We start from the raw sequence: 13209 nt of genomic DNA on the forward strand, positions 1-13209 counted from the left end.
ACTGCCATTGTCCGTAAGGACTCATTGTCCTTGAAATGTGCCCGAGCTCTGTGCTTTCAGCGGTTTTGAGCTGGGAAATCAGATCAGGGCAGGTCGTGCGTGGTTTCACTGGAAGAGTCGTGCCGTGCCAAGTTTCTGCTTTCTCCTTCTTGGGTAGTCAGCTGGCTTAAGTGGATTCTTAGAATCTGGTTGTAGAGATAACCATCTCAATTTTGAACCCAAGAAGCCCTGGTTCAGGGTCGAAATGGGGAAACAGCTGCTGGCCCGCAACCCTTGAAGCTCCTGTTGGTGACGACGCATATCTGTTCCTTTCTAGTTGACCATGTGGTTCCCGAGCCTGGGACCAGCCTGCTGGCTGCCTTCGACCAGTGGAGGGAATGGGCCGACAGCAAGTCCTGCTGCGACTACTCTCTGCACGTGGACATCACCGAGTGGCACAAGGGCATCCAGGAGGAGATGGAGGCCCTGGTGAAGGACCACGGTAGGTTGTCCTGCCCCAGCGCCTTCTGGGAATATTTCTTTCTCAGCCCACGAGCTGGCTAAGCTCTGAAGGAGAGCTCTGGGAAGAGTGCTGATTGGTGCCTTATGCACCCCCGTGCCTGCCAGGAGGGAGGGCTTAGGCTGCAGCTCGTGCTGATTGCAGGTGGCCAGACAGCTAGTCACAGCTTACTGGTGTGAGCGAATTGTGTCCGCCAGCCAGGCTGGTGAGTGATTTACCTTCAAAGGATTACATGGATATCCCAGGGAGGATTCTGGGTGGTCTTAGGAGAGAGCCCGGGACTCTGAGTACAGGACTTGAGCAGTCTCTTCCTGCAAACCCAGAAAAATCAGGGTAGATTTGAGGGTGATGAGGCTCTGGGACCACCTGTGGGGTCTGTCTTTGTCCATAGACCATTTTGGGGAGGAAGATTCTAAGGATTGGGTTCTGAAAGATTCCCAGGGAAGCTGGGGGAAATCTTAACTACCTCAAGGTGCCTCTGGGACCCTCTTGTCCACAGGAACCTTGGGGGTTTGGGTGGTGTTACCAGACTGCATCATCTTTGGGCGTCTCCTTGACCTTGGCTATAGACTGGAGGTCACGTGGGGTCACCTGTTGACCTCTTTGGATCCTAATTGTCAAGGAAGCATCTATGCTTTAGGGTTCTGGGACTGCTAGGCTCAGAAATGCCATGAGCTATGAGTAAAATCTAGGCATGGATCTGGTACCTATCCATAGATTTGGTAGAAAAAGCCTAGAATAAAAATCTGGAGTCTTGGGTTTATCTCTCTGCTCTTCCAGAAGCTAGCTGTATGACCTTGGGCAAATCACTTAAGTTTTATGAGTCTCAATGAGGAAAAAAAATCTCACATGAGGGTATTGGGTTAGATACCTTAAGATTCATTGCAGCATGAAGGTCCCATGTGAATGCAACTAGGTAACCCTTGACCTTTCTCACTTTTGAGAGTACCGAGACTCAAATGGATTCAAGACTTATAATAAATTTACTCCACATCAGCCTGGAGGGTTCCCACAGCAACTGTTGCCTAGCAGGGGACAAGGGCAGGGATGTCCTGAGGCATTGAACCCAGGCAGCTTCCAGCACCCCCGACAACTTGAATTAAGCTCCAAGGCTAGCAGGTTGTCAGAACAGTTGTTTACCATTGTGATGAATGTTAAGCAGGGATGTTTGGTCTGGTGCCTCTGGAAGCAAGAACTCTAAAATGCCAGGGTGAGAACTGTGACGTCTGCTTGTCACACTCACAGCCCTTTTCTTGTTAAAAACGTTTCTTAAAAATCAGCCTGGAAGGCAATCGGTTTACCAGAGAAACGACATTTATTATAGATCTTCATCTGCAGGGTCTTCTAATTCATCTTCTTGTTAAAATCACAACGGTTAAGAGCAACTTTTATTTTTAACTTTTCACTTTTAATTGTGGTAAAATACAACATAGTGTACACTTTACCATCTTCATCGTCTTTAAGTGTGCAGTTCAGTGACATGAAGAACATTCACCTTGTTGTGCAGCCATCACCACCATCCGTCTGCAGACCTTTCTTCATCGTTCCAAAATGAAACGCTGTCCCCATTAAACAATAACTTCCCCTTCTCCCTCCTCCCAGCCCCTGGCAACCCCCATTCTCCTTTCTGTGTCTATGAATTTGACCTATAGGTGGAATCCTACAGTATTTGTCCTTTTGTGACTGGCGTATTCCCCTTAGCAGAATGTCCTCGAGGCTCATCTCCATATTGTAGCCTGTGTCAGAATTCCCTTCCTTTTTAAGGCTGGATAATATCCCATTGTGTGGCTGGACCCCATTTTGTTTATCCATTCATCCACAGACACATTTTGCTTCCACCTTTTAGCTATTGTGAGTAATGCTGCTGTGAACATGGGTGTACAAATACGGGCAATTTAAAATTTTGATATAGTTTTAACTTTAGAGAAAATTGTAAAAATACTAAAAAGAATCCTTATGCACCCTGTTGCCAGATTCGCCAGTTGTTCATATTTTACCACATTCGCTTTATCATTCTCCCTCTGTCTCCATCTCTGTCTCTCTTTGTCTCTCCCTTTTTCTCTCTCTGACTTTCTGTCTCTCTGCATACATATGCATAATATTATTACTTCCTTATTCCCTTCCAGATTATTGGTTTATCTATTTGTCACGTCTCCACCTCTCTGTTTTGTCTGTCCACTAGGGGTAAATTCCTTCCTCGTGTACATGGCTTTCAAAGATCGCTTCCAGCTAACGGATTCCCAGGTAAGAAAAGCCTGCTCACTGGCATTTGGTATGTTTGGACCACTGCTGTTGTCTTGAAAGCTGCCTCCAGTGAATGCTCACGGGAAATGGCTGGTGGATGAAGCCCCTGATGTAACTCCCTTTAGGGAGGGTACGAACCCAGTGCCCTGGTCCCCCAGGACAGGTGTTCCACTAAGCTCTGGAATCAGCCACCTGCCGTGGGCCAGTGTGATGGAGAGGTGTTCCCCGACCCTCTTCAGCAAACCTGGTGCAGAGAAGGTGTCACCAAGAGCTTCTCCTAATTCAAGCCCTTTTAGGTTACGCTGCCTCTGTTAATTATCTGTTAAATACCTCTGCCACTTGTGGCCAGAAACACTGCCCTCGGGCGTGTCAGAAAAGCCGGCCTTAATAGAAGCAGCGAGGGGTCCCTGTGCTGGTCCCTGTGGCTGTCAGGGAGGTGCTGTACTTGTGACCAGGAAGACAGAGGTCCCCGTCTCTGATCCCACCCCCTCCCTCTCTCAGATCTATGAAGTCCTGAGCGTGATCCGGGACATTGGAGCGATTGCTCAAGTCCACGCAGAAAACGGCGACATCATTGCAGAGGTATGTGCTTTCTCTTCATCACCTCCACGTGACCCACGGGGTGAGAGGCAGGCTCGAGAGTGGAGCAGCTTTCATAGCTCAGCTCTGGTGGGGAAAAGCGGAGTGACCCAGTGGGACTGTGCAAAGAGCCTCACTGACAGCGCGGATGTTGGGGGTGCACGTGCCGCTCGGCATCTTCTGTAGGACATGTAGCCTTTCCACAGAGAAGTCCTTCCTCTCAGCGCTGTGATGTGGCTGCCCGTGGATGTCCACGTATAGATATTTTACACTGTAGCCCAGGGCTGGGGACACATTGGCTTTCGGCATCCCAGGGGACAGCTGCACATATTTGGGAGGCTGTAACTGATCTGTCATAGCTCGGGCAGCACTGGAAGCAGGGTACCGTGCCCTCTCTTCGTGGGGTCTTGGGATGAGGGCTGAGTGGTCAGCATGCCATTTAAAAAAAAATTTTTTTGTGTGGTACGCGGGCCTCTCACTGTTGTGGCCTCTCCCGTTGCGGAGCACAGGCTCTGGACGTACAGGCTCAGCGGCCATGGCTCACGGGCCCAGCCGCTCTGTGGCATGTGGGATCTTCCTGGACTGGGGCACGAACCCGTGTCCCCTGCATCGGCAGGCGGACTCTCAACCACTGCGCCACCAGGGAAGCCCCAGCATGCCATTTTGATGTCTTGCCCGAGTAATTTTTACCCACGTCTCAGCAGTCAGAGCCATCTGGGGTCCAGCTCTCCCTGAAAGCCTGCTTTTCTTTAAACATTGCAGGAGCAGCAGAGGATCCTGGATCTGGGCATCACGGGCCCTGAGGGACATGTGCTGAGCCGGCCCGAGGAGGTGAGCGTCTGTTGAATGGAATGCATGAATCCGTGTTCTGGGGCGGGCGCCACCAGAGCCACAGAGAACCCACTTCCTGCCTGTTGAGAATTGGGCTTCTCAGGTGCTGATTTTGGTCCCTCTGAGAAGTCACATCACCCACTGAGAAGTGTCTACACAGGCAAAGTAAAGGGTTAGACTGTGCTGTGGGGTAAAGCAGTATGGCTTGTTTAGCCTAAAGACTCCTGTTTCTGTCTCTCATTCTTCAAGCCCTTTCTTGGGTAGACAGACACAAACAGCTTTTTATTAGCATCCAGCAGTTGGGGTTTTGTGGTTCATAAGCCAGGGCCTCCAAAATCTTACCATAAAAGCTCTTCTAAGTGTCTAGAAAGCAGAAGGGGGACTGTAAGTTTTTCCGTGATAAGTCTGCACAGGGTATAACATAATCAGCAGAGTGTGGTAGACAGAATCTTTCAAAATCGAGGAGGGAAAATTCAGAGCAGGGTTCTTGCTGGCCTCGGGGTTGAGAGTCACTGTCCTGGGTGGCGAGACTTATGAGTGAGAAGTGGGTGCTCACATCTTATGTGATAGAGAACCTGTTTTTCTAAATTAGAATCTGTGGCCTCTGAATGCTTTTCAGGAGTTGGCTCTTTAATGAAAGGCTCAAGGTCAGGCGTTGGAGGACTTGACAGCTCTGAGCGGAGGATGCTGGGGGTCTCATGGAAATGAATAGATTTTTGTCCTTCCAGGAAAAGAGACAGGCAGAGAGGGCAGATAAAATCATCACGGGAGTGGATGGTAGCTTAAAATTAGGATTTTTCCTCCTGGAAACAGGTGGAGGGAGATGCTGGGTGAGAGGGGTATGGATGGGACCAGAGCCCCCAAATCGCAGAACTTTAGGGCCAGGACGTCCCCTCTGAGTCTGGGAAGGGGTCACGTTAGGACCCATGGACTCTGCTCCTGCCAGCAGAAAATGGATTCTGAGGGTGTGGCACTGAAGGCGCCATCAGTGGGCTGCCTGGGTCAGGTGAGTTGTCTCGTCTCCCCAGCCTTTTCCCTAGGCTTTGGGGGAGGGAGGGTGAGGCTGGAAAGGAGAAAGGATGCAGGAAAGAGGCAGAAAAAAGCAAAGGTAGAAGCCACTTAGAATGCCTTGCACACACTGAGGGCTTACAGTTCCTTTTTCTGCCCTTTTACTGCGTGTGAGCACGTAGACACACACACAGATACACAGAGTCACAGACACAGACATATGCACAGATACGCACACAGATACACAGAGTCACAGACACAGAGACACACACACAGAGACATGCACGTTACAGGTACACACACACAGACATACACACAGAGGCACACAGATACACAGTCACAGTCACAGACACACAGAGACACACACAGAGACATGCACGTTACAGGTACACACACAGACATACACACAGAGATACACAGAGTCACAGACATGCAGAGACACACACAGAGACATGCACGTTACAGGTACACACACACAGAGGCACACAGATACATACACAGAGTCACAGACACAGTCACATACACATGCACACCAGGGCACCTTCATTACCATCTGAGGCCCTGGGGTCATTTCTCTCAGATGAAAGGATGGAAGCTGTTACATTTTCACTATTGTGTGGTCCCTCTCCAGGCCCTGGGATGCAGGTCCTTTCACAATCACCAGCCTTCCCGCACGCACGGAAAAGCTGAACCGGAGCTGGCGCGAAGGTGCAGGAGGCTGAAGTGACCTCTTTAGGCCCCTGCGTTGTTGGCTGCGGGGAGCCCCAGGCTGTGACCGTGGCTGGTGGACAGTGATTTGGGGATGCAGGTCGCGGGAGAGGCAGACAGTCCCAGTAGCCGACGCTAAAAATACCTGAGGCTGGTTTTATATGCAAGGGTGCACACACACAAGTGCACACATGTACATGCACATGCACACTCACGCACACGTGTACACACAAACGTGTGTGCACATTCGCACACATGCACATACATGTACACGCACACGTGCAGACACCATCTCACTTGCACAGATGCTCCGAAGATTCCTTTCTGTGCCTTTGTTTCCCCTTCAAGGCTGGCCTCGGTGATCATTTTAAGCGCATCTCCCTGGATAAAGCTGTAGGCGTGGGAAGGGGGGCGCAGGCATGACGGTGCCCAGACCCATCCTCCTCGGAGGTGGTTGGCCCTGCGTTCAGCCTTGAAACAGTTTTGGGATCAGGCCTTGGAGCTGCAAGGTCTCCAGGACGGGCAGAGGGGTGCCTCTCCCTCCTTTTCCTTGTAAAAGCCCCGCTGGGAGCGAGCATTTCCTGAGTACCCAGAGGTGCCAGACACTGCGTAACAGCCCACATTTCAGCTTCAGAGCGTCCTGTGAGGGCAACGCAACACAGCCTCCAGGGGGCGCCATTCAGTGCATTGCACCGCTGGATCCAGGGGACCCATTTCATTCTGCTGCCTGTGTGTGGTGCTGCCCGGAGGTGTCCTGCGGTGAAGTGTGTCTCGTGTAAAGAAATCACGGGGGTGTGAAGTTTAGCCTCAGAGAGCTAGAAAGTGCAAGCAGTATCCTGCCTGCCCTCCCGACCCCCTCAGTGTGTACACACACACACCCTGGAGCCCAGGCTCAGTGGGAAGCCAGCGGGCCTGTGTAACCAGGTGGTGACACCTGGGGCTGGGCTTCATTGGAAAGTGGACTCTCACCTCATCCGGTGGCTGGGCTGGATCAGCTGGGAAGAGGAAGAGGCTATTGTCCTCTGAGAAAAGCAAACGCCCCTCTTCCTGATACCCGGGGCTCCTCGTGAGAGCCACGCGCTTGTTTCCATTTCAGAGCCTTCCTGGGGGCTTGCTTCCGTCTCTCCCACCGTCTGCTTTGCATCCCCAGGTCCCTGTAAACCCCAAATAGAAAGCAAGCCTGCCCTGGGTTTACTGAACAGGCCAAAGCTATCAGAGGAGAGGGGTCCTGGTTGCTATTTTGACCACAAACGTCAAACCTGCTTTTCCACATTGAGGCCCGGGAGACTTCTCTTGTAGCCGCTGTTACACTGCGAACCTCAGAATCCCCAGCCGTAGATTGGGAAGGCTCCTTTAGGGGCTGGCAGAGTGGCAATGCTCCAACACAGGGAGCTTCTGGCTCCTTGGGAGGGTCCTGTGGTCTCACGAGAGGCTGCTTTGGGGACTTTCTCTTCTGTCTGCTTTCCACGGTCACCTGCCTCTCGGCTGATTCAGAGGCACCGACTCTAGGCCGGGCACAGCATGCAGTGCTTCCCCTGAGCAGGTGCGCTTCTAGGTCAGCCCTGTGACCTGCCAGGCGCCAGCCGCCCCCTTCTCCCTTGGCTGCTGGGGGTGGTTTTTTAGTTCATCGCCAGGGATCTGTTAACAGTGTGTTAAACCCTCTGTAAGAGATAAAGAGGCTAAAACATGGACGCATTCTGAGGGAACTGAGCTTTAGAGTCCGGTGAGGAGATGTCGCCAATGCACAAGAAACAGTTAAGAACATACAAAAATGTAATTCCTTCCTGGTTTTATGGTCCATCGCCAGCATCATGATGGTTAACTTGTGCTTGAACCACACAAAACCTGTTCTTCTTTCTGCTACCCTTTCCAACCCAACCGTGCGAGACTGCCAGTCGGCTTTCCCCCAGTTTTCAGCTGAGAAGATTGAAAGGGAGACGATAGGGGATGTGGAAATCTAGAAACCTCGTGTCCGTCCGTGGTACCCAAGCACGTGTTATGATGGAGGCCTGTGGGGGACATCGAAGTGGATGAGAAAGTGGTCCCTTCTGAGAGGGATTCCAGACAAGCCGGGGAGGAAGGGGGAAATGCAAAGTAAGTAGGGGCGTGGCAAGTGATGGAGTTCTGAGCCGGTTACAGCTGTAAGACAGGTGTCTGGGGAGTTCCCTGGTGAGCTAGTGGTTAGGATTCCTGGCTTTCACTGCTGTGGCCTGGGTTCAGTCCCTGGTCGGGGAACTGAGATCCCATGAGCCGTGTGGTGTGGCACAAAACAAACAGACAAACAGAACACACACACACACACACAAAGACAGAATTCTTGATGGAGGAGGGAACCTCCTAACTGGGCCTTGAGCCGTGGGATGACTGGGGTATGCGGACAGCTGGGGACCTGGGCCGCAAGGGGAGTGTCGTGTACTGACACTTCTGTGTGTGCCTGTATAGGTTGCTTTGCTCCCTGGACCTTGGGGTGGCCCATCTCTAAAATCAGAAACCAGGGCTTAGGTGACCCCCTAAATTCCTGACAGCTCTGTAAGGAGACAAATACAAAATTTTGTGTTTAAACTGTAATACCGTCGTCATAATATTGAAGCCAGAGTTCACTGTGTGTGAGACAGTTTATGTTTAATGTCAGAGGCATAGACATGTGCACCAGAACGGTACACATGGATCCTCCCATGGTTCTGGGTGAAACGTGGAGACGTGGGGTTTACATGACCTTCTCTCTCCGCAAGGTGACCTTAGAGCCTCTGCCCTCACTGCAGGCCTGTTGCCCGACTAGGGGGTGGGGAGGGCTCAGAGCTCACCTTCCAGCGGATGTGAGCCAATCCAGACAGGGCCCTGGGACCCAGATTCTCCCAGCAAACCAGTCTTCACTGAAGCCAGTGCTCCAGGGTAGGGCCCCCTAGAACTGGCAGTTCTGCTCCATTTACTCCCTAATCAGCATGACTGTGCATTCTGGTTCACCCGGGGCAGTCCTGGTCCAAACCCGTCGTCCTGTGAACTTATGAATAGCGCCTCTGTTGGCTTTCAGAAGAGTCTGGGTTGGGACAGTGAATTTGGGCAGTGACCTGCACCCCTGGAAGCCATGCAGATTCTAGTGGCGTCCTGTTTGCATTTCACCCTGTGGACTTTTATGGTGACCACGGAGATGCAAGACGTCCCTCCTCTGTGCTGCCTGGGCTAGAGGCCCTTGTGTTGCCAACTGGAGCCCAGGAGAGGGGAGGGCGATTGTTCAGCTATGCCAGGAATTAAAAACACTTGGATGTTTAATGAGCTTTTTCAAGAGCTCTTTGGTTTGCCTTTGGGTCTCGAGACATCTCTCTTCACATAGTTGAAGCCCAAGAGACCAAATGTGAAGGATGTCCTCGTATATTAAATTAGATCACCCCTTAGCGCAGTTGCGGAGCTTCAGCTCTTGGCCGAGCTGCCGTAGGGACTGGTTAGCTAAGATGATTCAGTCCAGAGCTTGGTCATTTCTTATGAAAAGTAGCAGCTCTTTATGGAACAGCCTAGCTTTAACCATTAACCCAAAATGAAGTCGCTTATTTGCTCAGTAAACATTTTTGAGCACCTGCTGGGTACCAGGTGCTACCCCGGGAGAACTGCCTGGAGGATGCAAAAAACCAAGGAAGACCCAGTCCCTTGCCTGGAAGAGTTGAAGCCAGCCTTTTTGCCAGGATTCGGGGGAGAGCAAAAGGCTTTCTGAGGTCCTCTGTTACATCGTCTCACTTGCCCCTTCAGCTGCTCATGCCAAGCACACACTGCTGATTCCCCTGTACAATATAACAGTCTAAGAACTAGTCTCACCTGATCAGTAATCCCTTGGGGTTATTTAGCAGTAATCCCTTGGGGTCTTTGGAACATCATTCACTGAAGCATCAGGTTTAAAGAATCAGGTTACTGGTTAGAGCAGCCCTCCCATCTCGTGCTGAAGGGTGTACCAGTCTGTGGCTGGTGATGATCGGTTTGCCTATACAGAGGGGCCTTTGGTTTACACAAATCTGCCTGCTCCGTCCCCAGAGCCCTGTGAGGTCGCATTGTTTCTTGGATGATGCTGGCTTCATTTGTGGGCGTGGGACAAAACTCAAAACTTCATCACTGAATATTTTGACTGGAGACCATGCCCCTGGAGTGAATGCACCAAACTGGGAGCCATTCGTTTCCAAGCATGGTGGTTCTCAAACATTAGCAAGTGTAAATATCACCTGGGGTCCGTAAGAGCCACATTTCTGGGTCCCACCCCCAGAGTTCCTGATCCTGTGGGTCTGGGGAAGGGCCCGAGGCACCTGAGCATCTGCATGTCTTACAGACCCCGGCTGGTGCTGACCACGCTTAGAACCGTCCACAAGGGCCAGGAAGGAATTGCCCCATCCTTTCAACCAATCAATATTGAGTGACACTGGGCAAGTCACATCCCCCGCCTGCAGTGCCACTCAGGGTAGAGCCCTGAGGACACAGTGGTCTCTGGTTCACTGTGGCCTCTCCCGGTGGGAGGAGGGTAGAGACGGGCTCAGGGGACAGACTGAGTGTGGGGACAGTTCTCACGCTTGGATGCTCTATTGCAGGTCGAGGCTGAAGCCGTGAACCGTTCCATCACCATAGCCAACCAGACCAACTGCCCCCTGTACATCACCAAGGTGATGAGCAAGAGCGCCGCGGAGGTCATCGCCCAGGCCCGGAAAAAGGGTAAGTGCTGCCTGCGGTCTGACTGCGCGCAGGTTCCAGAGGGGAGGGGGATGGGGGAGGGGGAGGGGGGGAAGGCTGCTTTTCCAACCCCTCCTGCCAAGTGGGTCGTTCTGCTCTCCTCACGTTCCAGCATTAACCTAATTACAGCTGGGCACGGCGGGGAGCTCCAGTTTCTTGCTGTGTTCCGGGGCCGCGGCCGCGTTGGCCTCTATTTAAAGCCGCGCACAGCGCAGGGTGGGTGGACGGGCACACTGGCCTCCTGCCCCCACTCCTGTAGAAAAGTTGGAGTCAATTTGACGCCGCCTAAATGGACCAGGCACATACATAGATGACGTCAGTCCATGCACCACAGAATCCTGGGGAACCTTCGATTGCTAAGCACCGTTCCCCTCTGTGGCTGGTAGTGATTTCCGCCGGGGTGTGTGAGAGAGTCTCATGGGGGCGTAGGATGGAGATTTTGCCCTGGCCGCCCCATGTCCTGTCCTCCTCGTGCTGGAGTGGCTCTCTGTCGATTATAGCGATATATTCTGGGCTGAGGCTGGTCCTCTGTTCCAGCGGGAAGGTTCTTGGAAACTAATTTACTAAGTGCTGCTTCCAGGAGATGTGCTGTGAGCACCTTAATGCATTATGAATGCAGCATAGCCCTACTGAACCTGCCTTTGACTGTGAGTACGGGTAATCACACCACGTGGTCTGTGCTTGGGAGTGTAGCTCCACTTACAGAAAGAAAGCCTGATCCTGTTTAGTGGACTTGGGGTGGATCTTGGCTGGATCAGAACATGAGTATCACAGAAGAGTCCTCCCTCCCTCCCTCCCTCTTTCTTCCTTCCTCCCTCTCTCACCATTTTATTTCCCACCCCAATCGCCTCTTTGCATTTCTCCAGCTCGGTGTCTCCATTTCTCTCTTGACTTTCTTCTAGCTTTCTCCTGGTCTCTGTACCACTTTCTTGGTGTCTCTCTCTCCTTCCCCCTGACCCCTCATTCTTTTTTGATTCCTTTATCTCTCCCCATGTGTCTTTCTTTCTCTGTCAGCAAGGGAGCAGTCTGACCTCTCTGGTTTGTTTCTCGTTCTCTGTGGAATGTGATCCACGTGGATCCGGATTTTTTCACTGGTGGGTGAGTTGGTGCAAGACTTAGAACAAATTGCTCAATGACCACTGAGTCAGCCTGTCCCAGGAGCTGCTAGCCTCTGGATGGACCCAGCAATGAATTCCTAGTCCCAGTTCTTTGCAGCTCCCCTGGGGCCTTTGTCCTTAGGCCCTTCATGAAATGGTTGCTGCGTTACCAGTTTTTTGGAAACCTGCCCTCTCCTGGCAGCTAGAAGGAACTGCCTTTTTGAAATGGAACATTCACTTAGAATCAGCTCTGAGGTGTTTCTAGGAGACATGTGGATGATTACTGTCGGTGACCCTCCCTCACCTGGGCCCTTTGTCACCCAGGCACACATTTGCAATACGGGAATCAGCCTCAGCACCCAACACTAATCACAGAATCGCTGCTTCCACGTAGCGGGGTGGGGTGGACAGCTGGCATGACGTGTGCAAAGGGGAAGTTGGGGGCAGCTTATTTTAGTAACCGTACCATACCCAGATGAAAATAAGAGACAGAAAGTTAAGCGGACATTTTAATATGGTTTTAATATAATTACACATTCAATTTAGCAGAACTTAAATACCGAGGCCATGTTTTCCAATTCGGATTCTCACTTGTCTGAATTTCAAGATGGAGGTGTCTCGGTTCTGGGGCAGGTGGCACTGGCCCCGCTCTGGGGCTGCAGAGGGAGCTCTGGGCTCCAGGCCTCCCTGCCGGCTGCGGCTCCTTTCTCCTTTCTGTGTCTCAGTTTTCCCAATTGAAGATGCAGAGCTGGAGTCCAGGCCGTCTCAGATCTCTGCGACTCAGCCCCCCAGGATGTCGTTCTGTTGCCTTTATGACTTAGACCCTGTGTGTGTATTGGGGGCCGAACACCAAGAAGGGACCACTTCAGTCTATTCATTTAGAACCTTCGGGGTGTGAGTCCAACTGGGTCTGCTTTGTGGTTCCCAGGGCGGCTCTTGCATTCAGACAGTGGCCCTGTAGCCCTTGAGAGCCTTTGCTTTAGATGAACTTAGCTGCCAGAAAGGAATTCCTGGTACTCATGAGCAAGAAGGAGAAATCCTCGCCTGCTTGTAGGCGCTTAGGTTCTTTCCACCTTGTTGGAACTTCATAACAACGTTGGGAGGTGGCCGGGGCAGGAATTTCTGTACTTTGTTTTACTTTGCAGCTGAGTAAACTGAAGCTCAGAGCTGGTGAATGGTGGAACTGGGCTTTGATCGTCGGCATCTGACCTCGGGCCATGAAGGTCTGCATTAATGTTTGACTCACCTTCATGCTTTGAGATTATTTTAATATGGGAAATGCTGTGACCATCTCCTTCTCGGTATCTGTTGGGGTTTAGTTCCTCAACAAACTGGGTAGAAACTGGAGTCGGACACCCAACAGAGTCATGGATAATAGTAAAGCAAGGATTTCCCCGGTGACCAAGAAGAAAAACAACATAAAGCTGTACTGAGTGTTAGGGCTCTGGGATCAGTATCCTGTCCTGGATCAAATCCCAGCGCCACGAGGTACTAGCAAGTGATGGTGGGCAGGTGACTTACCACCTCTAGGTCTCACTT

The 13209-nt window shown here is 51.7% G+C and overlaps 1 protein-coding gene across 1 annotated transcript in view; it reads left to right on the forward strand.

Moving 5' to 3' along the window:
- The window catches only part of DPYSL2 (dihydropyrimidinase like 2), a 77242-nt gene that overhangs the window by 43416 nt on the left and 20617 nt on the right, over positions 1-13209 (forward strand). Inside the window, exons 4-8 of the mRNA XM_082616075.1 lie at positions 317-481; positions 2682-2743; positions 3245-3325; positions 4085-4153; positions 10435-10555. Of these exons, the coding sequence (XP_082472201.1) occupies positions 317-481; positions 2682-2743; positions 3245-3325; positions 4085-4153; positions 10435-10555 (498 nt within the window). The remainder of the gene's footprint in view (positions 1-316; positions 482-2681; positions 2744-3244; positions 3326-4084; positions 4154-10434; positions 10556-13209) is intronic.

The sequence above is a fragment of the Mesoplodon mirus genome, assembly GCF_964341445.2.
Source record: "Mesoplodon mirus genome assembly, chromosome: 1".
Taxonomy (NCBI): domain Eukaryota; kingdom Metazoa; phylum Chordata; class Mammalia; order Artiodactyla; family Ziphiidae; genus Mesoplodon; species Mesoplodon mirus.